Raw genomic sequence first — 27784 nt, 5'->3', positions numbered from 1 at the left:
AAAAAAAAAAAAAAAAAAACCAAAACCAAAAAATTTAGCAAAAAAAAAAAAAACCAAAAAAAAAACAAAAAAAAAAAAACCCAAACCAAAAAATTTAGCGATAAAACATCAAACGCAAAGACAGACAGACAGACACAAAATCCCAACAGCAATGAACAACCAGGAATGTTCTTCTCCTTCTCTCTTTGGTCAGTCGTTCTGGGGAGAGATGTTGCAAAGCCTCAGCCCCTTCTCTTCGGTGCTGTTTTGCTACTCAGTCTAAAATGCTCTGCAAGAGTTCAGAGCGAGGGAGGTCAAGAGGGGTCTTTTGGACCAGTTTTCTTGAGGTTTGTAAGGTTTCAGAAGCTACAAACTTGGATATATCCCAATTCCACTTCAGTTGCAGACGCTGGACAGTCTGGAGAAAAGGAAAAAAAAAAAAGAAAAGAGAAGAAAAATAAATACACCAAAGTCAGGACATGTTTCTGTGCTAGGTTGTGTGGGAAGGGCTTTTTCCCTACAAATACAGGCTGTGGTTCATCACCAGGTGTTGAATCCTGCCCCTGGTTCCGGCAGTGTGGAGTTAACCCCGGCACTGGGCGAGATCCAGTGTGCCAGGAGCAAGTGGAAGCACAATTCCTTAGGCTTTTGGATAGGCAGCCTAAATTCACAGTCTGGTAATGCCACAGCCTGGTTTGCACTGGAGTTTAAAATGGTAAATCCGTAGGCAGGAGCAATGTATCCATCAAAACATCACAGAATCCCAGAATGGTTTGGGTTGGAAAGGACATTAAAGCTCATCTCATTCCTTCCCCCTGCCATGGGCAGGGACAACTTCCACTATCCCAGGTTGCTCCAGCCTGGCATGGAATGGTTCCAGGAGCAGGGAGAATTCTGTGGGACAAACTCCATGAGCCAGCAGCGCCCATGGGATCCCCCATCCTGCTCAGGGCAGGGATGGCTTTGCAGGCAAGGTGCTGTTCCTGCTTCAGCAAAGCCACCTCAGCTCAGATATCAAAAAGCAGATATAATTATTTCCTCCCACTCAGGAAAGCTTCCATTTAGCTGATTTCCTTTCCTTTCCCTCTCCAAGTTATTAATTATCTAATTACAACCACATTCTGCAGACCAGCTCAGGGACTTGTCAGGCTGCCCAGGACCACTCAGGAGAGCTCCACCTCTCCGGGTGGTTTGGGGATGCCCACGTCTGACAGATGATAGACTGACCCTTTCCCCATCCAGGGAGGGCTCCAGGAAAGGAAAATAAAATCCAGGGAGGACGGAGACACCACAGAGCAATTTGCTGATTTTATTTTTTTATTGATTATTTTTTCCAGCCAGCAGAAGAAAGGGGTGGAGGATGGTCACACGAGGTTTTGCTGTGCCCTGCTCTTCTCTGAATATGGCTGACACAAAAACGAGGTAAAGCCAGATAAAAAGCTGGTCTAGTTCCAGGGATTTTTTAAAATCCCACCCAAGAGCAGAGAGCTCAGCACAAAGCTGCTCCCAGGGCAGAGCTGACGTCTTTAACCCTGGCTGAGACCCCCTGCTCTGGCTGCTGCTGCCCTGGGGCCTTTCCTTCCCACTGGTTCTTTTTGGATTCCAGCTCCAGCTGCAGAACTGGGAATTCCACAGCACTTCAGTGCTAAAGGGCTGATTTTCCTCCCTTGTATGGTGAGGGGATGGTGATGGCCTGCCCTGTGGATTGTAGATTTCCAGAGCTCTGGGATGGCTCTGCCACATTCCACCTCATGCTGGTTCTGTGGAACTGCATTGGCTTTTCTGAGGTACCTTTTGACTCAAACTGTGCTGTGATTCTCTGAAATCACACTCTGAAATCACACTCCGAAATTAGGCTCTGGAATCAGACTCTGAATCTGGCTTGTGATTCTCATGTCAGCAACCTGGCCCTGCTTGCTGCAGTGCAGCTATTGCAGGGGGAAGGGCTGAGGAAGAGGGAAAATGCCCCGAAAACCTCTGTGAGCCATCCAAGCTGGCCTTGCACACTTCCAGGGATGGGAATTGCTTTCTCCTGGGATTTCTCGGGGATTTCCAAGCATTTCTCTTACCCTAACACAGAACCCAGCTGTGATGCCCTGCCACAGCCCAGCTTCTTTTGTCTGAGGCTTTGCTGATCCATTTCTCCCTGGTTTTGAAGCATTTCCCAGCCCCACCAGGAGCATTCCCCAGCCCAGCATGGATGTCACAGGAGTAGGGAGCTGCTGGCCTGATGGAAGGTGGCAGCAGGAGCACGGCCCTGGCTGCAGGAAATTTCACAACAGGTCCCCCAGGCTTTGCTTATACAGGATTGGGGTGGGTTTGGTTACAAAAGGATTGAAATAATTTCCGTGACATGGCCGAGAGTGCAAATGAAATGTGAAATGCGGGAAAACTGATGGAGTTTGTTTGGGTTTTTTGGTTTTGGTGGGTTTTGCTGTTTTATTTTGGTGCTGTTTTTTTTTTTTTCTTTTAAAGGTAGTTTTTCCAATTTCTATTAAAGTTGAGGGTGTAGAAAAAAGCTTTGCCCCCAGGGCCTTTTTTGTTTTCTTGCCCTACATCCCAGGCACATTTTAGGGTGAATAGGGAAGGAGAAATCCCAAGGGGGTTGGTTCTTCTCAGAGGTAAGGCCTGAACAAGATGGGAGAGAGAGCAAACACATAAAGGTGAGGAAAATGTGGCATTCATAGAATCCCAGAATGGTTTGGGCTGGGAGGGATCATAAGGTCCATCCTGTTCCATCCCTGCCATGGTCAGGGATGACTTCCACTATCCCAGGTTGCTGCAAGCCCTACCCTTAAACACTTCCAGGGATCCAGGGGCAGCCACAGCTCCTCTGGGCACCCTCTGCCAGGGCCTCACCACACTCAGAGTGAGGAATTTTCTTCCTCACTGAATCTCTCCTCTTTCTAGTGTAAAAAATTATTCTGGAATAGCCTCATCAGTAGCTTCAAGCAATGCTGGGCTACAGCACAAAAGGTGATGCTCCTGCTTCAGGAAATCACTAAAATCCCATTCCTGAGCTCAGGAGACATCATTCCTAGCTGTTTTGGGAATAACTCCTCTAAAAAGTCCTGTGGCACAGATCAGTCAGAAGATCCATGGTCAGGTTTGGATACTTGGCCTCCAGGCATCCCCTGGGGTGTGATCTGTTCAAAAACCTCCCAAAACTTTAGCTGCTTGAGCTCAAAATTTTCCATGCCCAATGGTGATTCCTTTCTTGCCATTGTTTTTGTCTTGTGGGCAAATAAAAAAAACAGCCCCGCTGTTTCAGGGCATGGGGAGAGTGGGAAGCTGCCAAAATTGCTGATGGCATCCCCATGACTGGGAGAATCACTGCTGAAGGGATGTTCCCAAATTATTTCATGGAATTTTCAGCTGTGCCTGGAGCCAGAATCAATGGTAGCCACTCCACAGGGTGGTCTGGGCTGGAAGGGACCTTAAAGCTTACCCATTCCGTGGGCAGGGACACATTCCATCAGACCAGGTTAATCAGAGCCCTGTCCAATCTGGCCTTGCTTAAATTTAAATTGCTCAAATTCATTTAAATTTAAGCTTTTTAATTTAAATATAAACCTGTTTCAATTTAAGCCTGTCCTTGTTTAAATGTAAAACCATTTCATGATTTGGATGGGGGAAAAAAAAAGGCACCTTAAAACAGCAGAATTCTCTTGATTTTTTTGGGATAAAAGGCTAAACCTAGCAGAAATCCCTTGATTTCCACAAGCCAGGAAAGAAGGGAGCCCTGGAAAAGGCAGCAGGACCAGGCTGCAAGGCTTCAGAGGGGAGGAAGCAGCGGAGAAAGGAATTCAGATAATTGTGTCCGTGCGAGGGGGCGGAGAGAGGGCCAAAATCAGATCGAATGCTGCGGGTAGGGACAGACTGAAACCAGATCCCCTGGCTGGGGCTGTGCTGCCTCTGCTGCTCTACCCTTATCAACCCTCCACTCTTGAAGTCTCCCAGATGAAGGGAAAGCCACAATTATGTGCATCTTACAGCTGGGAAACCATTTCAAAAGACATCCCTGGCAGAGGCTCATTCCTGAGCCCCGGGGCCCCCCTTGGACCCTCTCTCTGACTCAGCCCAGCCCTTGCAGAGCTTGGGGGATTTATCTGCCCATGGCTGGTTGGAGGTGAAACATCCTCCCTGTATCCTGCAGCTCCCCAGTTTGTTATCAGGAGCATTTTGATGGGCGTGTGGCATGAGGAAATGGAGATTGGAGCTTTGTTTCCTCCCCCTGGGGCTGTTTCTCCCTCTCCAGACCCTCCTGTGCATCCACTGCGTGGCTCGCTGACACCTCGCTGTGCGGGGAGAACGGAGGATCGTAAAGGAATGATGCCACAAGAAGAAGCCAAGGGGACATCCCTGGTCCTTCCTGCCTGGGTCTGCTCCCAGCCATTGGAGCAGGATGGAACACAGCCACGAGGTTAGGGATTGGACAGTTGTGAGTGCTCCTCTCACTTATTGCCAGAAATGGCTCTGTAATTTTGCTTTAAATATTTTTTCCCCTCACACAGCTGCAGAAAGGGTTATTGGTGTCCACAGAATCCCGGAATGGTTTGGAAGGGACCTTAAAGCCCATCTCACTTCACCCACTGCCACGGGTAGTGACAGTTTCCACTATCCCAGGCTGATCCAAGCCCAGTCCAATCTGGCCTTGAATGGAAAGAACCTCTTGAGAAGAAGAGAGGGATGCTCACCAAGGAGAGGAATTCAATGACTTCTACCTGTGGGCTCAACAACTTCCCATGGAAAAACTTTGGGGCCCAAAACACCTAGAAGGAGCCAATTCTTCAACATTTCAGGTTGTAGCCCAGCTAAAATCAGTATTGTGGGTCTGTGCTCACCACAGGGAGGAGAAGGGAATGCTGACAAGTGAAGCATTTTGCTGCTGGGATGCTCAGATGTTCTATGTTAGATTCTGCCTCCCTGCAGCAATATTTGGGCAGCCAGGAATGTTGGCCCCAAGGTGCTGCATCCCTCCGTCACCAGAAAGTTAAAACAAATACAAAACCAGCTTTAAACCAACATTTAAAAAAAGCTTTGAACAGAAAAGGCGCATTTCCCCCAGCCCTGCACTCCTCCACAGGCCGAGCAGGGCTGGTGGCAGCTGGAGGAGGAGGAGGCAGGTTTGTGGGAGCCCCCTTTTTGAAAACCTTGGCAGCACATCACTAGAAGGGCAGCTTGGAGTTGCCGAGGGGCGGAAGCCACTAATGAGCAGCGGAAGCAGGGAAAAGCAGCGGAGCTGCCCCGGGTTCGGGAGTGAGCCGGGAGCTGCCCGGCTGCCTGGTGGGTGGCTGGGGGAACGAGCACTGGGGGACACCAGCGGCATCTCCTGAGCCAGGGCTGGGGCAAAGAGGGGCAGGAGGTGGCCCCCACCAGCCCTCCTGGCTAGCAGAGCTCATCATCGCTTTCTTTGGCTCAAATCCACTGCCCCACACAAGCCACGGGAGAAAGGTGTGGAACAAAGTGGGGGAAAGGCAGGGAACGAGGTGTTCTCCTGGTACAGCTCCAGGGAAATACCCAGGCTGGGGAGGAGAGCTTGCACAGACACTGATGTGTGTCACCACATTTCTCTTCACAGAGAAAAGCGAGGCACAATTCTTCCCAAGAATATTTCTGGGTTTCACATTCTCTGAACATCAGAGAAAGAAAACACAATTCTTATCTTATTTGCTGTGCCTGTGTTTGTGCAAAAGTAGGCCGCAATGTGAAGATTGTTTACCCAAAGTGATGGTGTTTTGTTTCCTTGGCCTATCAGGGCCAAGTGTGTGTGTGTGTGTGTGTGTCGGGACTGTGGGCTGACAGGAGATGAGTACAGTGTTGTGCAGTTGTGAGCAGAGTTGAGTGCATGGCAAATTCAGTTTAGATGTAATGTAACACAGTGGATTATAATATAGAATAATATAGTGTAATAAAGTAATTACTTAGCCTTCTGATATCCATGGGGTCAGATGCATCATTCTCTCCCCTCATCGGGGGTGAAAATATCATCGATAGATGTGTCCCTAGAAAGCGGCCCTGAGGCTCACACCAAGGGAGAGAGAGCCACATCCCACCCTCCTCTGCCTCCTGGATCCCACACCCTACAGCCCTCTCGAATCCAGGTGGGCTCCAGCTGCCAGAGCACTGGCAGTTCTGGGCAGGCACTGCCTGAAATGCACACCCAAAATGGGATTGGGAATGGCTGGAAACCGGGGAAGGAGGGTGGAGTTGTCACAGGTGGCCCATCTGCTTCCACTGAGATGCTCACAATGACAGATCCCACCCTGCACAGACACTGTGGCAACCCGAGGGGGAATTTAATTTAATTTAATTTAATTTAGGACAAAGCTGGCAGTCACTGGGACAGAGGGTCACTGGTCCCTCTATGCCTCTGCAGGGATAAACACAACTGAGATATGAACCAGGCTGTGAGAACATTCCCTTTCCTCCACCCTGTTTTAGGAGAGCACATATTATTGGCCAAAGGAAAAACCTTTCCTCCACCCCCTCAGTGCTCCTGCCAAAATAATACAAATTCTAGGAAAGACACCTTCTCTAAAAATAAACATATACATCTGTGGCTTTCTTCTTTTTCCAAGGGAACTCTGTTGGTCTGGCCTGCTCAGCCAGCAGCTCCTCTGCTCTCACAGATTTCCTGTGTGCAGCTGCAGTTCCCAAACCCCAGCAGCAGCAGCATCCCTGTGGGATGATCCGGGATTTTCCTACCCCACGGATGAGACTTTTCCTACATTTTCCTCCTTTGCCTGTCCTTGTATGGATTAAATATTTTGGGAGCAAGTCTGGCTGTACCTGTGGGTGAGCATAAGGAGGAGCAGCCTCATTTTTTTTTCATCAGTGCAGCACAAAGGCTCTGTAGTAATCTCTGCTCCTAGGAGTAAATTGGGAAGGATGACAGCCATCCATTATGACTGACTCAGCTGTGTGGATTAATGCCAGTGGAGTTAATAACAACAAAACCCCCCTGTTTTAAAAGCATCTAGGGTTTAAACGCCTTCTTTCAAATAATAAAGGAAAAACAAACAACAAAAAAAAAAAAAAATTGGGGCCACCCACTAAAAAGCAGAGATATAAAATCCATGGAATTCTGGATTCTGGGGGCTTCTGGGACCAATCCACAGGACAGGTACGAGTGCCCTGGGAACTCGGGGTGCTTTTTCATGTCCCTGACAAAAAGCAGCTGAGACACCTGTGGGCCAGATGTGCACAGCTGTATGTGTGCTGCTGCCCATCAATCCTGGGCTCCCACCCTGCTCCAGATGCTAGCCCTCACAAACACAGCTTGGAAGGCTGGGTTGGAGTGAGGGAGCTGTGAGCCCAGGAATTTCCCTCTTCTCAGGAGCCTCCTCTGCACGAAAAGCCCTCAGAGTCCCCCTGGCCTGCACCACGCAAATCTGAGGCAGAGATCCCCAGGGGAAATTCTCAGGAGAGACACTGACATCCCACAGCTGTGAAGTTTTAATGCCCCTGCATTAAAAATTGCCCCTGGTGGGGGAGGTACCACCCCCTCAGCATTTAAGACCCAAAAACTCATCCATACCTGCATTGGAATTGGTGTATTCTGGTTTTTATCCACAGTTTTGCCATCTCTCCATGGGCACACGTGTAAAGGGTTTTACCTTTTCCTGCAAAAAGTATGGCACTTGTGCCTACAACTCTGGGAAGGAAAATCTTGCCTGTCCTGAGTTAGCCTTGGAGATGATTGCTGAAAAAAGATCCTTTTTCTTAGCATTTGGAGTAGGAATGAAGCTGTGTTTGCTTCTCAAAACTGCCAAAGAAAGGCTGGGGCAGCTTCCCTGCAGCACGGTTGGATTTAATCCTGTTTTTACTCTTATGGATCCTTACAGAGCACCACAAGAAGCCCTCAGTAGGAAGAAGCCAGGAAGATTCCCCATCGCCTTGCCCACTGTGCTCAATGCCCAGGTTCTGGATTCCCATCCCAGGTGAAATTCCCAGATGTCTGCAGGAGAAAGGGTGCTACTTTTGCATCTTCACCCCACTATAAGGCACACCCTGAAGGTCCCCGAATTCCTCAATCCCAATTCCCTAGCCCCATCTTCAGTGTTTCCCACATGGCAGGTGTTATTCCTTGTTTCTCGATAACCACCCAGGCTCTGAGCAATGGAGGTGATTCAGCCCCAGAACTTTGGGAAGGGATTGTGCCTGGCCAGGTCTCCATCTGGGATTAATCAGCATGGCTTCCTTGAAGTCAAGGGGCCAAATTCTCACTTGGAATAAACCGGCTTAGCCCTGCTGCAGTCAATAAAGGCCCTCTGATCTTTTTTTTATGGCAAGAATTGCTCAACTCTTTAAAATACCTGGGGTTAGAGGGTGCTGCCCTCAAGAAGAGTGAGTTATATTTTATATGACAAACAATCCTGCTGGGGGAAGGAGTCCTCGGCATGGAGTGATCCACTCCGGATTTTGTGGGGCTGGGGTGAGTCACTGGGACTGGGGCTTTTGGCACCCTGGGAATGGTGACAGTGACTTGGAATTTGAATATTTGTGATAGGCCCAGGTTGCTCTGCATTCCTTATCTCCTCCTGCCCCAGGGCTCTTTCTCTCCCTTTTTCTTTGCCTGGCAGCTACATCAGCAGGGCACAAGCTTGGCAAAAGCCAGCCTGAGTCCCACATCTCTCTCAGCCCAACTTTCCTCCAGCCTTTAATGCAAGTACCTCACAGTACAGTTGTTTTCCTAAACTTTACAGCTGCTGCCCTCCATGCGGATGGCTTTGCCCATGCTTAGAATCACAGAATATCCCATTAAAACCCTTAAACCAGGCTTCTTACAGCAAGCCCTCTGGATTTCAGTCCCAGCCCGTTCTCAGGTGGGTACTCAGCCTGTTCCCTGCCCTGGTGTTTATAATCATCTCTACCCCTCTCTTTCCTCTTCCTACTCCTCTCCTTGCCATCCTCTTCCCAAGGGCTTCCTGGGGGTGCCCAACTCCTTGGGGTCTCTTGTGCAGGGTCAGGAGTTGGACTTGATGCAGGCAACAGCAGATTGGCTGTGAATCTCCCCTGGGGCTGGTCAGAGTGGGGATATTTTATCTTTATTTCTGTGGGTTTGGATGCTGCCATCCTCTTCCCGTGGTCAGCACATCTCCCCGCTCCCCGTCCGGGCTCTGAGCATCCATGAATCATTCTTCCACGACTCCCAGGAGCAGCATCACTGCCTCAAGCCCGGCATGGGGCTGGCCAGCTGCTTTATGGGCTTCCCTGAAACTGCTCTGTGGGTTGTGCTGAGCAGGCAAACCATGGGAGCGGGACAGGGAGCCAGATCTTACTCACAACCTCTTCAGTTTCCAGCCTGGATAGCGCCGGGAGCTTCCCAACCCTCTGCTCTGCTCCAAAAGCCTCCCCTCCCATGGATGAACACCCTGAGGGGTTCAATTCCCGAAGCAATGACTGACTAATGATTTCTAAAATCTTGTTTTATTCTGCTTGCTGTCTGTGCCGCTGCTCCCTGTTCCTTTCCTATCAATAAATTATCCCCTTCAGAGCAGCTCCCGTGTCACCTTTTCATCGCACTTCTGGATTTTACAGCTTCATGAGAGGTAAAACAAAGTTATCACTCCCTTGCTGCTGCTTTCTAAAGGGAAGCAAACAGCCTTGCTCCAGCGAGTTCAAATTTTTGGAGGAAGAAGTGGGCAGAGGTGGAACCTTTCTGCTCTAGGAGCAAGCAGATTGGCTGGACTGTGTTTAATGGAGGATGCAATCAAATGTTCAATATTTCAGTGTGAGCTGCTTGAGGAGCAAACGGATCAGCTGGTGTGTGTTTAATGGAGGATGCAATCAAATGTTCAATATTTCAGTGTGAGCTGCTTGAGGAGCAAACGGATCAGCTGGTGTGTGTTTCGTGGAGGATCAATCACATCTTCAATATTTCAGTGCGTGCTGCTCGCCCCGCTGGCCGGCTGGGGTTTAGCACATGCTCTGCTGACTCAGAGCGGCCCAGCCAGCGACTCGCAGGAACATGATTTGTGTGCAGCACGCACTCAGCAGCCTAGGGAAAAAAAGCCCTGGAAAATCAGTTTCCATGGTCTTTTCCAGCCTGTCATGCTGTGAAAGGGCAGATGTGTGTTCTCCTGTCTGCAGTTGTCAGGTTTTTGGGGTTTGGGTGATTAAACGAACGGGTTAAGTGGACGAGTGAGTGCGGCTGACTCAGCTCGGCAGCAGCTGGCTGGCCTTGTTTAGGTTTGCCAGCTGCAAAAGCTGGACTTGTTTGAGCCTCGGCGAGTGACCCCTGCGAGGTTCCCGCTGGGATAGTAACCTGTGGCACTGATGCAATCCCCGCTCTGGGGGGAGCAGGAGGAGCTCCCCACAGCATCTGCTCCCAACAAAGGCTCCGTGCTGGAGCTTGGTAGTGTTGCTCCTCTCTGGGCTCTACTGCGGGCAGAGCTGAGTCCCGCTGAGCCCAGCTGATCCCAGCTGGTGCTGCTGGGAGCCAGGGGCTTGCTCAGAAGTTGTTGATGGGCTCCTCTGCTCGGGTTTGCAGCTCCGGGAATCTCAAAATGGTTTGGCTTGGGAGGGACTTTTACAGGTCGTCTGATCAACACCTTCCTCTAGACTGGGTTTTTGCAAGCCCCGTCCAAGCTGGCCTTGGATGTTTCCAGGGCTGAAGGGAACCTCTGGTTAATGCTGAACAGCTTTTCTGCTCGGTACAACCAAGTTTTACACACGGTTTATATTTGCAGTACAAGATGTTTAAGTTTTGAATTCTCCAGGTTAAACCAGCGTGTGGTATTTGTGAAGGGAGGGAGGCTGGGTGTTACATTTGGTGACTGAAATGAGGGTTTAGAGGCTTATTAGGAAATCAGATTGAATTCAGGGAGAGACTAGGGAAGCTTGGATCTGTCTCTGTCTAGAGAAATGTGTTCATGCTTCTGCACACAACACACAGATCATCTGTGATCCCAGATTCAGTTAAGTATCTGTGTGTGGAAGATGTCTGAGGTGACTTAATTTAAGAACTTTTCACTCCTCTGTGAAATTCAAGAACTTTTCACTCCTCTCCTCTGAAAAACTCTGCTTTTTACCTGTTAAAAATGCTTTGGTTTTCTTTTGAAATTTCTAGTTGCTGCTGTTACACAGACACAGATGGGCCTCATCGTACCATAAAGTTACAGAATGATTTGGGCTGGAAGGGACCTTAAACCTCATCTTGTTCTACCGCCTGCCATGGGCAGGGACACTTTGCTATCCCAGGCTCCAAGCCCCATCCAACCTGGCCCTGGACACTGCCAGGGCTGGGGAAGATCTGTATCTGTGTGTGCACTGCACCTTTCACCTCCAATACAGCACTTCCCTGTCAATAAATATCAGTGTGAATCTATGCACAGACATTCAGGTTAAAGGCTCCCTAAAAGCAGCAGTAATTGAAATCAACACCAATAAATGAGATGATTTTCCCTGAAATGGCAGAAGAAATGCAAGTGCTGGGCCACGCTCCCCTCCTGGAAGTGCACGGATGCACCCGACAGGAAACCTAACCTGACATCCCACACGGTTTGGCTGAGAAAAGTGATCTCTGCCCCCTTCATACTTATTTATATTTTCAGTTGACTGCATAATCTGGCCCTCTAGAAAGTCCCTTCAGGAGGTCGCACAGCTGAAATAATAGCTAATGAATTTGTAAGAAAATTATTTCAGACTTATTAAATGCTTTCTTCCTTCCCTTCCAAGTGTTTACATGCTGTTCCCAAGCTCTGCAGGGTTGGAATAAGGCGGCTGGCAGGACTGTGCCAGCTCCAGACACTTCAGGAGAGCTGCTGGCATTGCTTTTCCTTCCAGAGATATCCTCATTCTGCTCCCATCTCCTCACCTGGCTGTTCCACCTCTGCTTTTGAGATGGCCTTATGTCCAGGGGATGAGGCTCTTGGACTTCTCCAAATTATTTCCATCGCTGCTCCATTAATCATGGCTTGGTTTGGGTTGGAAGGGACCTTAAAGATCTTTGAGGGTGAAAAGACCTGAGTTTATTCCTCCAGTGCCTGGTTACACAAGCTAGGCCCTGGCTGCAGGAATTGTGATTTGTGGCTGCTCTGAGGGGATCTCTTCCCCTTTTCCATGGATGCCAAGATCCTTCTGTGTGCATGGGCTGGAGACAAGGGGCTTAATTTTTGGGGACTCACTGCCTGGCTCCCTGATGAGATCCAGCCAAGTCATCTTGTTGGCTGTGCAAGGGAATGCCTGTGGGATTTTCCTTGCTAGGAAAAGGAGCTGGGACCAGACATGGAGACAGCTCAGGACGTGTGGGTACAGCTCTGAAGCAACTTGTGCCTTCACCTGGACTTGAGCTGTGTATTCCAAACTTGACAATGCTGCTTCATCCTTACTTAGGCTGCTCTTGTGTGTTAGGGATTTTAGTTTTTCTGAGACATGCAAAGAGTAACTAAATGATAAAGGCTGCTGGATAGGAGTTTAGGCTGGAATTCTCAAAAGGATCAAGAAAACTTGGTGTCTTTAAAAAACTTCCCAGCTCTGGAGGGGCCCTAAATCTCTTTGGCTTCAGTCTGCTCATCATCAACCCCAACAGATTATTAGCTTAATTAATCAGTTAATGTAGTAAATTTCCAGCCTTTGGGTTTTAGGTGGAAAAGCTTGAAAACATAATTTTTGAGTTCTAAACTAGCAAACAGGAGCTTAAAATAAATTTTCTGGAATCCTGCCTTAGTTCATGTCTGATTAGGGCTGGAAATTCCTTGGAATAGGGAGGAACTGGAGGAAAATTACTCCAAGAGGTATTTGGGCCTGAATTATCCAGCAGCACTACTCAGGCAGTTTTCCCTGCCCTGGGTATTACATCTGTGTGCTGACCAGAATGGTGACTTTTATTTTTATTTAAAGCATCCCCATCCCTACAAAAACCTCTGGTGGTTTGTGAACCACAGCTCTGCCGATTTAAATCATGCCTAAATATTTAAGGCCAGCCTGATTTATGCTGGAACTGCTGGCTCATCAGCTTTCCCTTTAATCATTAGGGTTGTTGGGACTATCCAGCCCCCCCTTGGTCACTTTGCAGGATCCTGCTCAAACCGGAGGCCTCGGGATGGCTCCAGCCCAAGTGACCTCCTCGGGATCCTGGTGCAGAATTCTCCTGGTGGTACCCTGAGATCAGCAGATGCTGGCCTTTCTCTCAACTCCCACTCAGTGCCTCAAATCCCAGAGAAAGCTCTCCTTCCGCTGCTACACCCTCTGCTTTGAAGACAAAAGATGATTCAACAAGATATTTGAAGTTGGGGGGGTGTGTGTGTGGAAGGGGGCAGGGGGGGGGAGGTTTGGATAGTTCAGCTGCCTTCCAAAACTCACAGGGTTTTCCAAAGCTAGAATTAGGACATTTCCAAAGCTGAAATCAGGACATTTCCATGCACAGCTTGCCCTCTCCAGAGCTGCCCTGGCATTGATGCATGGCAAGACCTGTAGCAAAGCTAATTCTCCTGTTTGCAATTCTTATCCGAGTCCTTCCTCAGTTATGTGGCTGAGATGTTCTCTGCCTCCCAAAAGCCCCAGAAAAGCAGCCTGTGGACAAATGATTTGGGGCTGTTGATGGGTGTGATGAGCTGTGCAATTCCACAGAGAGTCTGGGAGCACCAAGAGGGTGCTTGTGGAGCCAGAGTCCTGCTATTGGTTTGGGCTGTATTTTATTTTATTCGAGACACAGCCTCTCTCTGCTTGTTTGGGAAGTTTTTCCCTGCCTTTGCTGCCTGGAGCAGATCCCAGAGAGCAGCACAGCCTGCTCTCTTCATTATCTGCCCCACTAATACCTCTTTTTTATTTTTCCCCTCCCTCCTTAGGTCACTTGTTTTGGGTCACTTTATCCTCAGAGCTGAACCCATGGCAGGGTTTTCCAGCTTTGTTGCTTCTGTGACTCAGGAGGGATGTTTTGCTCTCATTTATTAGTTTTTCTGGACAGAATACAAGAGGTTAAACACTTCAGAGAAACTTATTCTGTATTTACAGCCGAGGTAGGTTTCTAAATCAACAGTAGGTCGTGTATTGGAGTGACTCACAGAGCTGCTTAACCTTTTTCCTTCCGTTTTTGTCCCTCTCCAAATCTGAGGCACAGCAACATCTGCAATTCAGATCTCTGAAATGAGAAGCTGTGAAAGGAATAGAAAGGGCTGAATGTAAATCCAGCCTGGTGGCACGTGAATCGCTTCCCTCTGCTGGCAAGGTCCTGCCTGCTGGGGAGGGGCAAGGTGGGGGCTGCAAGAGTTAATATTTGCTTTTTGGAGGGGAAACTGAGGCACCATCCGCCAGCCAATGTTGCGGGACAAGGTGATTTTAGGGCGCAGTGGAGATGAGCCCAGGGTGGGCTGGAGAGCAAAACCCACTGCTGCCATCCCATCAAATGGTCCACGTTCACAAGAGAGGTGTCATCCTCTCAGCCAGCCCTGAGGCTCTGGTGGGAAGTGACCCCACAAGGGGCACCAGCTGGAAAGAGCCTCAGCATCCCGTGGCACTTCTGCTGCCTGCCAAAACCAGTGGGAAAGAGGTTGGAGGTGACCAGAGCAGATGGTAGCAAGCTGAGGGCTCCCTCCTCATCCATCACCTCTGCAATTTGCTGTGCTTCAATGTGGGGTTATTATTTGGTTTTATTTTTTGAGATATATTTTATGAATATTTTGAATAAAACAAATATTATTGAGAGAGGAATAGAAGTAGAAACAAGTTTCAAAAAATAACCTTACAAATAAGACTAGATACTTTAGAGAAATAGTTAGCTTCTGATTGTAATAGCCTAAATTATAACATCTATACTGTCTCACCAAAATAAAATAAAAGTTTTTAAAATGCCTCTCAATTACCCCATCTCTAAGTCAGAAAAGGCTATAATCCAACACTTCAAACTTAAAGCCCCTTTTTTCAGTATGGAGTTACAGACCCCACCTTGTTCCTTAGCAGCAAAGTAGGCCTGAGACATTTTCTCTCTCAAATCCCAACCAAACCCCTGCACTTCCCCTGCCCAGCAGCATTTAGCGACTCTCTTCTAAGGAATCCATGAATTCCAGATTTTGGGATTTGTCCCTCTCCTCTCCCTGCCCCAGGATCTGCAGGACGGTCCTGCCAGCTCTCCTATGCAGTTTTTGGGGTCTCAGCCTGTGCTGAGGTGCTGCAGGAGCCCCGTGGGCACTGCATCTCTCTGGGGTCCAGCTGCTTCTCATGCACCACAATCTTAGGATTTTTAAGGAATCCAGCCCCTCGGGGAAGGGCAGGTGCTTTCTGTGGCTATCAGCAGCTCTGGAGGATGCTTGTCCTGCAGGATTAGGAGGTTTTGCTCCTTGTGTTTAGGCCACAAATTGCTTTGCCTGCTCTGAGTGGTTTTTCCCTCATGAAAGAACTGCCCTGCCCGACCCTCTTGGAGTCATGTTTAAAAATTGGGGTTGTTTGTTGAAGTGGCTGTTGATAAAGGAATGGGGTAGACCTGTGCTTTTTGTGTTTGGAGCTAATTTAAAATCTCCTGCTAAGAGGAGGACAGGGCAGGGTTAATCACATACTCAGGAAAACACAGCAGAGAAACAAGATTTTTTTTTTTTTTTTTAATAAAAAGAGTTTCTCTATCAGAAAGGCAGCTGTGACTGCAAGGTGGAAGCACCTCTGGTGCCACACTCTGACCCTAAATTAAATAACCTGGGAGTCTGCTCTCCTGATGATCACTGACGTGGGATGTGCCCAGTGCAAAATCTGGTTCCTCCTCTTCCTGGGCAGCTCCTGGCTGCTCCCAGATATCCCATGTGCTCCCTGACAGACACACAGGAGATGTTCTCTTTGGATGCAACCCCAACCCCACCTGATTCTTTATTTAATGCAGTTTACCCTGCCCTCTAGTGCCAGCAGGTGCTGAGTCAGCAGCTCCTGTGGTTTTCCACCTTTCCCTTCTCCCACCCTGGGAATCTGCCACTGCTGGGGCTGCCAGGGCAGAGAGAAATGAAGGAATATGGCCAGAAATGTTTGTGCACCGTGGGGATGTGTGGGGAGTGGGTACCTCAGAGCAGCTTTGGATCGAGCACGGGTGCTTGGAAGGAGCTTTTGGAGATGTTTGCAAGGAAAATGAGCTTTGTGAGGGGAATGGGAATACACGTGGCAGGCTGTGCGAGGGGAGCCTTTGGAGGCCAGGACTCGTTTCAGTGATGAGCTTAAAGCGAAATCTTCAAGCCTGGGAAGTGCTTGGAGAGGTAGGGGATGGGGTAACACCTGGAGTTAGATCTCTTGCTTTTCTCTTGAAGGAAAGGGGGGATAATTTTCTGTTTTAGAAGACATCTGAGAGCCTTTTGTCCTCCTCTCCGCCGGGAGGGGAGGCCCTTCCAGCCACGGCCTGGGCTCCGCAGGCACATCAGTGCTCCCCAAATCCCCTCCAGCCCATCACACCTCCCCTCCTCCCTCTGCCATGACCCTCCTGCTTTTTGAAGACCCCATCAGAGCGAAGGTTTAGAATCTGGGGTGCAGTGCCACCTTTGGCGCTGGCTGCCGGCCCGCTGTCCCTCCCGTCGGGCGGGATGGGCCCGCCGCAGCTTTTGCACAATTTCCTGGGTTATTTCAAGCTGTCGGGAAGGTCCGGCCGAGCTCGGGAGGGGCAGGCCGGGCTTTGGGACGCAAGCAAAAATGGAAAAACAGCCTCGGATAAGTCTCCTCCTCCCCTGTCCCCTCATCTTCGAACCGAAATTGGGGAAAGGCGGGGGGGGGGACACGACACCAGAACAACAGCCCGAGCCTGGGGGTGACCCCTGGTTTGGCTGTGCTGGCACTGGCGGAGCTGTGAGGGTGGGTTTGTTGCTTTAAGGTGTCTCCCGGAGGGAGGATCAGCCAAATGCCATGTGGCAGCTCTGGTAACTCCTCTTGGCTTTCAGCACAGCCCTAGCTGATCGCACAACTTGCTAGTGAAGAAGGTACAGCTGTCCAGGCCTTGGCAGGCATCCCCACCCTCCACTCGCTGCCAAATCCTAGCTTGCTTTTTTATAAAAATTCTTAAGTTTCCTCAGAGAATAGAAATGGAGCAGCCTCATCTGCCTCCCAGCCACATCCAATGCCTCCTGGACCTGCTGGAGTAAAGCCTGGTGTCCCTGCATCCCTCTGTGCTGCTGGGATGTTGGCAGCCAGGGAGAGGGAGAGCCCAAATTCCAGGGCTCCTCTCCTGCTCCAAGGGGCTGGGGAGGGACCAGGGTTAAGGGTGAGGTCCCAGCAATGCCAGCACAGGGCTGGAGCTGTGACTGGGGGTGGTTTGGCATTCCTGGCTCGGGCATTCCCAGCTCATGTGGACCCCTGGGAGAAGCTGGAAGTGGGGGTAAAAGCAAGCTTACAGCTTACCACCAGGCCGACAACTCTCCTGAGTTCTGCCCTGGTTGTGCCGTGGCTGCAGAGCTGGAAGTGCCTCATTGTCCCTGTTTGCACCTCAGTGGAGCAGCTCCAAACACCCAGGTCCCAAATTGTCCCAGCAGCTTTCCCCCTGAAAAGCTTTAGGCATTGATTCCTGGCCCGTGCTCCCTGTGGCAGCTTCAGGAAACCTTCATCTCCTCCTCTCTTTCTTTCACAAATGATCCCAACCCCCCTGGTTTTGGAATATTTTAGCCCGGTGTGCAATTTTAAGGATGTGCCTGAGCTGCAGAGAAGCTGCAAGGCAGCCTGAGCAGTGCAGTGAATGAGTAATTCAAGGCAGAGGGGGAGCCTATAGATTTCCTCTCCAGAAAAAGCTTTTGGATCTTCAAACAACACAAATGTGGCTGTAGCTGCGTGAGAAACAGCGCAGTAGCATTTCAGCAAAAGATTAAGGAAAAACAGCATTTGGGAGACAAAAATACATTTCACAGTTGGTGAAATGATGGCATTAGGAAATAGCTCTGAACGTGCTCTAAACAGGAGGTTTATTTTCTGGAGGAGCAAGGGTGAGCGGGCAGATGTCCTTGGAACTTGTACATGTACCTCGGGCATTGCAGTGGGCAGGAAAACCTTGCTAATTGCAGCAGAAAATGAGCCTGTGATGCTCATGTGAGAGCAATAAACCAGTATGAAAAAGGGGGAATAGATTTGCAGACTGCTGTGTTTAATGCCAGGAGTTTTTCTCTCTGATTCTGACATGGTTATCCTGAAAACCCATACTATTCCACAAATTGATTCTGACATTATTAGCCCGAAAAATCTTGTAATTCCACGAATATGCATAGCTAAGGAATAGCTACAATTTTCAAAGCCGTGTCTGTTTCCCTCGGCAACTTTAAAATATTTACCTTTTTCCACTCTTTGAGAGTGAAAGTATTGCCTGGTTTACAAAATAACAGCGCTTAGGAGGAAAGCTTCCAGATTAACTCGGTCCTATTGAAAATCAGCGTGTTTTGAGCTCCCAGTTCCCTACCCTCAGCCTTCTGGGCACATGGCATTGCCCTGGGGGGTGCCTGGAATTGTGGTTTTGGTGTGACAGGGTCTTTTTGAGGTGCTCTCCACTACCAACTTCCCTGGAGTGAACAGGGAAAGCAGTGGTGATCTATTCCTTTGCGCACATTTCGAGAAATATTGATCATTAGGTTGCTTGATTGTAAAGTTTCCAAGGGAATCCCGGGAAAGGGATCTCTGATCTCCCCTGTTCATGAGGTGCAAGCTGATTTAAAAAGTTCAAAAGCCTGAACCTCTTCTCAGCCCCAAAACCCAAGCGCAAGCTCATCACACCACGATGGAGGCGAGAACACGGCCGCTCCGCTGCACTCCAGCTCCCTTCCAACAGCAAACATTTCAGCTGTATCTGGTATAAAATAGATTGTTTAGTGCTGGCAATCCCAGGGATCTCTTAAACAGCCCCTTTCGTGGTCAGGATGAAAAAGCCCTTGTAAAATGTCAGGTTGTTCTGTGCACAAACCCCCATGGAGCTGGAAGGGAGCTTTGGGGACCGCGGGGCCGCGCCTGGAGCGTCGTGCTCACAATCACTGCAGCAAAAAGGGCTTGGTGCTATCAGAAATTTCCTGGGCTTATCAGGGACAATAATTAAGCAAAATAAATTAAAATAAGCATAATAGCCGTCTTATCCAATGTGCAAAAGTACAAGTTAATATGCTGTGTGCAGAGCACTTTTTAAAAAAACCTGGTTTTATCTCATCCAGCCTGTTTTTATGGTGTGGTTTTATGCCCTGGTTTCTCACGGGGAAATTTCCATGAGGGTGATTCCCTGGTATTCCCAGAGGCACTGCCATGGGTGAAAATGCTCTGCTTCTATGCAGAAGCTCAATTCCTGCCACCCATCCTACGCTCTGGAGCCCACTGATGGGCGAGCTCACCTGTGTGTTTGGGGGAAGAAAAATTCACAAGAACTGGCATAAAAGGGCCTGTGGGAGAAATTTTGGGGGGTTGTGGGGTGGAGATGGTACTGGGCATCCTGGTGGGATATGAATGAGAAGGACAGGGAGGCAGGTGCTCAGCTGGGATAAATTGAAAACCTATTTTCCCCAATCAAACCCCTTTGATTAATCGTTCGTTAATAAAATTCATTGCATCTCTGTCCTGGCCATATTCAGAGTGGGATTTTTGTGCTGCGGGGCAAGCGTGGTCCTGACAGCATCCATGGGTGGTGGTACTGGGGTTTCTGGTGGGCTCAGGTGGGCTTTGTGTGGGTGGATTAAACTACAAACTCCTTTCTTCCTTTAGCAAGGTGGTTTATCTCCAGTTACCAACGCCAGGTTGTATGCTGGGAAGCATCTCCCTGTTCACCTTCCTCCTGAGTCCACAATTTTATTTGTTTTATTCCTTGCATTTCTGAACTTCTCCTCCCAGACAGGAATTCTGCCTAAGGAGCAGAATTTCTCACACAGAGAAATTTCACTGTGATGTGTATAAAATTTGCCATAAGGGTCAGCCTGAAATGTGAATTTTTGTGTGTCTGGCAGGTTAATTTTGTTGGGAAGCTTGGTTTTGGGGACACTGGGTGTGGATGCCTCGGGGACCTGCCCCCCACCACACCCCCCCAGCCACCCAAAATACTGTTTTTTCTATGAAAGCTTTTCCCTGGCTCCACCCCACCCTACTGAATTTTCCAAGTTGGATTAACTAATTATTTTTAATAGGAGGCTCTGCACAGCTGTGATTCCCCCATTTTAGCAGAGCAATTTGGTTTATTTACATTTAAGCACAAACATATGATTTTTAAAGGAGGCCTGAACAGCTAAAACCGAGGGCATAATCAGATAAATGACTGCACGAGGATTTTTGGTGGCTAAACTCACCCAAAACCCAATTCATGCATTTTAAAGCATGCGTTTGGCAGGTCTGATAACTCTTAAGGAAATGCTTCTTGGGGGTGGCAGCTAACAAGGCAAAACTATCTTATTAGGAATTCAATTAAAGCTAGGCCAGGCTTACTGGACCTCTTCCAGTAAATATATATCTCAAGCTGAACCCATAGACATCTGTCTCTTCTCTCACCCCCACCTCCTCCTTTTTCTGTTTTCCAAGCTGTGGTTGAAAGGTGGAGAGAGATGGGAGGAAAGGAGGGACTGCCGCTCACCACAGGGTGCAGGGCACAAGGATTATTTTCTGTTTTGGTGTCTCACCACTTTTGTGATCTGAGAGAGAGCGGATCTGCCTCGATCCCGTCCCTTGCTGAAGCACGGGTGTAAAAAAAAATAAAATTTTAGAATCCCAAATCACGTAATTATAACAAAGAGAGGTTGGATCCAGGTGGATCCCAGCCCCTGGGCAGTGCTAGACACCTCCTGGCCGCTGGTTTGGGAATGAAGAACCCATGCTGCCTTTCCTGTGCTCGTTTTGGGGTATTAGATCAATAACCCTTTTCCACCCAAAAGGCTCAGGCCACGGGGAGAAACACCCGGAGAAGTCAGGGAACAAATCCGGAGAATTCAGGGATCTAATGGACACTTTGAGCCTTCTGTTAACAGCAGGGCTTAGGAGGTGTTGTTGCTTATTTCACATTTTTTATGGGAGTGGTAACCAAACCTCCCTGTCCCATTTGCATCCTCCTCCTGAAAGGAACCTGTCTCCAAATTCCTGACGCTGCTTCCCGTGATGTGACAGAGAAAGACTGATTTTTTTTTTTTCTCCCCCATTCCCGAGGGAAAACCCTCCTTACTTCTGAACGCTGATAACCTTGGGCTCTGGGTGGCAGATCACAAATAAAATTCAAAGAGGGATCTTCTGTTTTACTCCCCAAACCCCTGCTCTAAGGCAGGAGGAGAAGCACATCCCGAAGAGCTCCCAGAGCCCTGATTCCCACATCTTTGCTGCACAACTGGCAGGGGAAGGACACGGACGTCTGGGCTCGGGGGACTGGCTGGGCCTGGTGTGGAAATGGTTAAAGGGATGGGTCTGAGGGCAAGGGCTGCCTTGCCTTGATTTATGGGCTGGCTGAGTTAATTTGCTCTTTTTGTGTGATTAGTTGTTGTTGCTGAGTGGTCATCGTCCACAACTACAAATCTAATTAATGCCGGGATACTGATTGTTGTTTTGTTGTTGTTGTTTTTTTTTTTTTTTTTTTTTTTTTTTGGTTTCTGGTTTTTTTTTTTTTTTTAATCCCTGGCAAATATTTCTACTGTTTTAATTCTTGAGAACTGATCATTAATTAGGACAAGTCTGCTAATATCCAGCTGAATGGTTTCTTGGTTTTCGTCACTTCCAAATTTGCCTCATGAAGGGAATCAAGAGCTCCGAGCAGCCACCGAGGTGTCTGGTGGGATCAGAAGCTTGCAAGGAGCAATCTGCTTTTTCTTCCTCCTTCCTAATTTTCTGCAAAACCTGGCAAGAGGGGTGAAAAAGCTCCCCGAAAGATCTGCTTTCCCCATCCAGCCATAATTCCCTGACGGCATTTCCAGCTCGCTCTGTGTTTCGGGGCTCTGGTGCCGTCCCTTTCCACGTTCGTGGCCTCATCAAACCCTTCCTGTAGCTCTCCAGCAAGACATAAATTCTGGAGAGTTTGGGCTCGGAGATTTCAAAGTCGTGCTGAAGCACATGGAAATGATTCTGAGGGCTATGGCTATAAAAATAATTATATTGCCGGGGGAAAGAGTGACATGAAATGTCCCCAAAAGAGATCTCAGCGGTGGTTACAGGATCTCTCCCAGCTCTGTAAGAGCCCGCTGTGATCTCCAGGGCTCATTTATCACTGCTACCTATAACTGCAGGAAATATGCCCCCCAAAAGCACTGTAGGAAGGAATGTGAGGGGAGGTTGCTCAGGAGAAGCGTTTCAGTCTCTCCCTTTGTTTTAATGAGGATGCTTTGAAAATTAGGGCTGCTCTGCAGAGCTGAGCAGTGTGAGTATGACTAATTTGGAGACAAATTAGGTCTACTTAGCCGAAATGTCTGCCTCGATTGTTCCCTTAATGACCCTTCAACGCACATCTCTCCCGATAGGAGTTTCACCGCAGCTCTGCCTCCAGCAGATTAAGTAATAACATGTTTTTACCACTTTTCTAAGCAGTCCTTCGGACCCGATCCAGCATTTTCCCTCCACCATGCGCGTCTCCAGCTCTTTCTGATGGGTAATTCATTTATTTGCGTCTAGCCCCTGGCAGATTTGTCTCTTCGCATGTCTCCTTCTCCGGAGCATTTCCCTTGCACCCTCTTTTTCAAAGATCCCTGAGCCTGAGCGATTTTTGGCTGACTGCAGCGTGCTTGGTGTCTGCTGGGTAACAGATTTATCCTTTCCCAAGGAAAGACACGAACGTAAACAGAGGATCCAAAATGCATTTTGCTGAGTTTTTTTTAATGCACTGAGATGAAACCCCCATCCCTCCCTGCCGCTACAAGGCTATTAATGTAAATACCAAACTTTACAATCCTTCCTGTCAAGGAAACTTATTTACATTTTTGAAGGATGCGTATAAAAAAATGGGGCTTTTGGGACAAAAAAGGGCTTCGTTCCAGTGTCACTGCACCCCCAGTTAACTGTGCTGCTCTCAGACACTATAGAATTAGGTTTTGTTCCCAGGGCCAGCAGAGATAACATCTGTTTGCTCCTTTAAGGAGAAAATGAAATAGGATGCTGGTGTTTTATACTGGAAACAGCCCTGCAAATCTGAAGGGGCGATGGGATGAGGGCTCTAGATTGAACACACTCGTTAAACGCGGCTTCTCCAGCATGGAAAAGGTGGGAAAAGCAGTTCCCAGCCCCAGTGCCAGCCCAGGGGAGGCAAAGGGCTCGTCCCCAGTGAGTGGGAAGGAGCAGCAGACTGGTCTTGCTGGTGCGGGGCGCAGGGCTGTGTTGCTGTGCTGCTGGTCCTGCCATCCCAGCTGGACAGGTTTTTCCCCTACTAAAAGAAGTATCAGGAAACATACTTTTTTTCCTGATTTGGATTTGTTCTTTTCAGTTTAGAGCCTGTGGAACAGTTTGAAAGCAAAAGGGAAGGGTGGCTGCGAGGGGAATGGCGCAGGTGCTGGTGGTGAGGATGGGGAGATTTTTGGGGGAATAAAGGCTCGGCTGAAACATCCCACTGCAGTCCTAGAGGTGCAAAATCTGCGCCTGTTTCTCCTGCAGCTCCCGGAGTCAGTTGTCTGGAATTCCATGGAGCAGAACAGGAAAAGCTCTCGTGGCCAGGGGAGCGAGCAGCAGTGACCTGCTGACGTTTGCAGGGGCCAGGTGGCATTTTCCCAGTTCCCAAGGCTCTGATTTTCTAATCAAACAGCTCCTCTGATTCTTGTTTTGCTTGCAGCCAGAGGGGAATGAGCCTCCCTCCAAGGAGAAAACCTTTCCTTGCTTGTCTCTCCCCAAAACCTCAGGAAAAGGGAGGATGGCAGCCCAGCCTAAGCGGCGCTTACCCCACGTTTGGAGTTCTTACTCCCTAGGAAAGGCAGGCGCTGATCCCAAACCCATACAGCAATTTCTTATGGATTTTTTGTCCATTGGGGCAGCACAGGCTGCTCCCCTCTTACCCATAAAAAGTCCCACCACCCAACTAAACTTGCCTGTTTTCAAGGGTTTCTTGAGGACCTCGTTGTAGTTTTATTTTTTATTTTCTGGCAGCTGTAATTTCTGTCGCCATAAACGATAGAATTTGACACCGCACCGCACCAGGCCATTTGTCAACAACCTTTTCAACAGTCCAACCACACGCGTGTTCCTGCACAGCACAGGCACAGGGAAAGGGGGAAAGTTTGGGATCTTCCTCTGCAAGAGCCACCTCGGAGCACTGGGTTGGAGCTTGGGTTACGGCAAAGGAGCCGAATTCCGATTTATTCCAAATCAAACCAAAACGTGCCGGGGTTTGGTTCAGCATTGTGATTTTTCCATTATATCCACACTTTTTTTTGGGGATAGGGATAATCTGAGCACCTACCTATAAAGTCTGCCTCGTCAGAGCAATGTTAATAATAATTTAATCAATGTAGCGTATAAAACATGGTTTTAAAAAGGCAGGTTTTGCCCCATGTGCGAGGAGGGTTGTGTATTAGATAACAGATTTCCAACCATCCTTGGCTAATGGCAACACATCATTTGGGAAACAACAGAATCAATGCATTGTTCCAGCCCAGCACTTTCCTATTCAGCCAATCTAAACTGCTGAAGAAATATGTGTTCGGGACATTTTACATCTGGTTTTGACAAGAAGCCTGGGTTTTTGTGTGTGTTGTTTTTTTTTTTAAATCTGTTTGCTGCAGTTTTTTAGCCAGATTAACATGGGAAAAGGCTCTCTGTTGTATAAACGGAGGGTTTCGCTTTTGAAAAACCCACTCAGTTTTGGATTTTTGCAGTTGAAATCAGGGCACAACATGCAAAATACAAGAACGCCAGCAATGGCCGTAAACCCCACAACAGTGTTACCTATTTAAATAAAGCTAAACAACAGGCAGCTCTTGCAATGGGCAGAATAACCAATTTTGAGACTTTTTTTCCTATTTTGGGGAATCAATAGAAGAGCTTAATTCCAGCACCAAAGTGCAAATTCCAAACCATTTCAGCATGCAAGCGAAACATTTACATCTAAAATGGTTTTAAGTCCATTTTACGCCACTAGTAAGTCCTGGTTTCACATTTTTTTACCTTTTTGAACCAAGGCACTGCAGTTGCATCAAGTTTGTGCCTGGTTCTGTATATTATTTATTCAAAGGGGCCATTCATTGCTGACCGAACAAAGATGGATTTGCCTCTTTAAACAAGCCTGCCCAATGGGCTGGGATAAACTTTCCTCTTCAACTCTGCACATGATGAAATTATTTCATTTTTACATCATAAGGGTGGCAGAGAAAAATGTGCCTTCAGAGTGTTTGCTTGGTGAAATGGGTTTGTAGGCTCTGTTTTATGTAGGGAGCCCCAGACAGCGCCCAGCCAGACCCATACTCCGGCTGACACTACACAGAGCTGCTCTGCTTAATTAGCTGAAGATGAGGGTGTTACTAAAAGGCTTTTTTTCCCCTCCTTTCTGACTGTTTATTCCTCCCTCCCCGAATATTACAAAGGCAGCTGAAGAGGAAGTAGTTTTCTGCTAATGGAAAGTGACGAGGAAGGGTTTGGTGAGGAGAGTAAATAAGAAACTTCGCCTAACACCAGCCTCTGCTTTACTGTCACTTTGGGGAAGGGAAACTGGACAAACCCAAAAATTTAGCAGAGTTTCTCCTATGTCTGTTTGCTTTTTGCTGTGTGAGGCGGAAGGGGCACAGCCCGGGACTGCAGCCGACATCTGCTGCTTGTTTCTTTTAAGAGAAACACAACCTGGGGCGAACCCGTCACCAAGCCCCGCGTGGGTCCTGCCGAACCCCGGCCCCCCAGCTGGGAGGGGATGTGACCACCACGGGGCTCAGCACTGGGGTTTTTGGGGTGCAGACACCCACAGAGTGGAGCAGCAGCTGTTTTGGATCCGCTTGTCAGCCTGTTGTGGCCATCACCTTTTCCTCTCCAAGCCCTTCTCCGAAGCAGCGCTTTCTGGCAAATATCACACGGTGACGGCTTCCCCTCTGTCCCTCATCACCCAGCTCTCAACACCAGCCCCCTCTTACTCCCCATTCCCACAGAGCAAAAGCATGCTGATTATTAATTCCCTCCCCCACGCCCCAAAATTTTGGAGATATCTCATTTTTGCCTTCGTGGAAGCTCCATTTATTTGAATTTCCTCCGGCGCAGAGGGAGCAGGAGAAATGGGATGTGCCTATGCTGCCCTCCAGGTCGGCGACCCCAAACCCATCAGCATCCCCAGCATTCCACAAAGGGCAAAGGGAGGGAAACAGACCCGGAGTATTGTCCAGAAGAGAAATGGCTACCTACCCCTTGGGCTGGCCCGGCCCGGGCGGTGGCTAGTGGGAAGCCGACATGGACCACGCTCCCTCCATCCTCCACACGGAGAAGGCATAACTGAGCCTCTCATGAGCCACGTAACTGCAGCTCGTCATCTTACTGTCCATCTCGTCGCTCTGTAGCACCTGGTAGAGGAAGTCTATGTACCGCGCTGCCAGCTTGAGCGTCTGGATTTTACTCAGTTTGTCAGAGGGCAGCGTGGGGATGATTTTCCTCAGGGCGGCAAAAGCTTCGTTGAGCGACTGAGTCCTCTGCCTCTCTCTGACGTTGGCCAGGATCCTCTGGCTCTGCAGTTCTTCGTAAGATTGGGAGCTGGGACTGGACTTTTTCCCCCTCTTCCCTGGGTTGGGGCTGCCATCTTCACTGGACTTCTTACTGTATCTTCTCTTCCTGCCAAATCTCTTTGGCTGCCTCTCCAGCTCCTCTTCACTGGTCCCCAAGCTATCCACAGGGGAAACAGGAGAACTGGAACTTTCTTCCATGCTTTCTGCAAGAAGGGGAGGGGAAGAGCCTTTCCCCCCCTCCTTATGTTATGTGAGTGTGTGTGTGTCCTAAATGTGCCTTAAATTCCTGAGACAGATCCTTTGGAAAAACAGGAGGACTCTTTTTTTCTTTTTTTTTCCTTTTTTTTTTTTTTTTTGCTGACCAAACGTTTTCCAGGTTGCTTGAAGGGCTCTTATTTCAAGGACCGAGGTTGTGTAAAAAAATTGAGGTCTTGGAGAGAGGAAGTTATTCTAACTTTTTGGAAACTTTAGCTGAGCTCAGTTGCTAAATAGTTGTCAGAAGTGAGGGAGGTGCGGGGCTCCCTCCTGATTGGCCGGCCAGGTCGGTGGGAGGAAGGCTTTTCCCCCGCTAAACTTTCACAGTTTTATGTTACACTTAACTAAAATCTTGGGAATGCACCTCGAATCAAAGATAGTTGGCGAACGCCCCCCCCGCCCCCGAGGATGCTGGATTTGCAGCACCCCTCCAGGATAACCCCCTGCACCCACCCCGGGGTTTTTGGGGTCCGTGGCCAGGCTGCAGAGATCCCATGCCCACACTGGGGTGCAGAGTACATTTTAGGGAATCAGCAACCAAGGTAGATAGGAGGACATTTTTTCCTCCTCCAGAATATCCTGCTGCTGAATTTGTGGTATCCCAGCACACAAAAACTGTGATAGCAGGATTTCTGATCTATCCAACAGAAGACAAGTCTCTTTTTTCCACTCCATCATGCTTTAGGTGGAAATGTGGGAAAACTCTGCTTGCTTCTGTGGAGCTAAGGCAGAGAAAAATCAGATTTGGACCTCTGACTTCTGTCACAGCCCAAATTGCAGGAACAGATGCATTCCTGAGCGGCAAAGATCATGTTTTCAAATACGGAGCAGCGAAATAAAATAGAACAATAACAAAAATAAAAAGAAATAAGACAAAAGAAACTCGTAAAATGTCAATGTTGTATCAGAAGAATTAGTTTAGAGTGGATTTCTTTGCAAAGTTTTCCAGTTGGTATCAACACTCATTAATGGAAAAAATAATGTCTGGTTTGATTGGAAAGTGTTTCTTGGTAGGAGAAGGAATTTTTGGCTTGCCTGGGGCTGGCTGC

The 27784-nt window shown here is 48.5% G+C and overlaps 1 protein-coding gene across 1 annotated transcript; it reads right to left on the bottom strand.

The window, feature by feature from the left end:
* Positions 1 to 121: 121 nt before the first annotated feature.
* Positions 122 to 26847, bottom strand: TWIST2 (twist family bHLH transcription factor 2). The gene is made up of 2 exons (XM_041400253.1): positions 26167 to 26847; positions 122 to 397 (listed from the first exon to the last, which is right to left on the bottom strand). The coding sequence occupies exon 1, from the start codon at positions 26676 to 26678 to the stop codon at positions 26196 to 26198; it is 483 nt and encodes a 160-aa protein (XP_041256187.1). The 5' UTR covers positions 26679 to 26847; the 3' UTR covers positions 122 to 397; positions 26167 to 26195.
* Between the last annotated feature and the right edge of the window lie 937 nt (positions 26848 to 27784).

The sequence above is a fragment of the Onychostruthus taczanowskii genome, unplaced genomic scaffold, assembly GCF_017590055.1.
Source record: "Onychostruthus taczanowskii isolate IOZ18803 unplaced genomic scaffold, ASM1759005v1 scaffold176, whole genome shotgun sequence".
NCBI lineage: Eukaryota > Metazoa > Chordata > Aves > Passeriformes > Passeridae > Onychostruthus > Onychostruthus taczanowskii.
The sequence above is the reverse complement of the archived record's forward strand: the minus strand, read 5'-3'. Positions and strand labels throughout refer to the sequence as shown.

Coding starts and splice junctions, on each gene's coding strand:
- TWIST2 (XM_041400253.1), bottom strand. CDS start 26,678: ATGGAAGAAAGTTCCAGTTCTCCTGTTTCCCCTGTGGATAGCTTGGGG.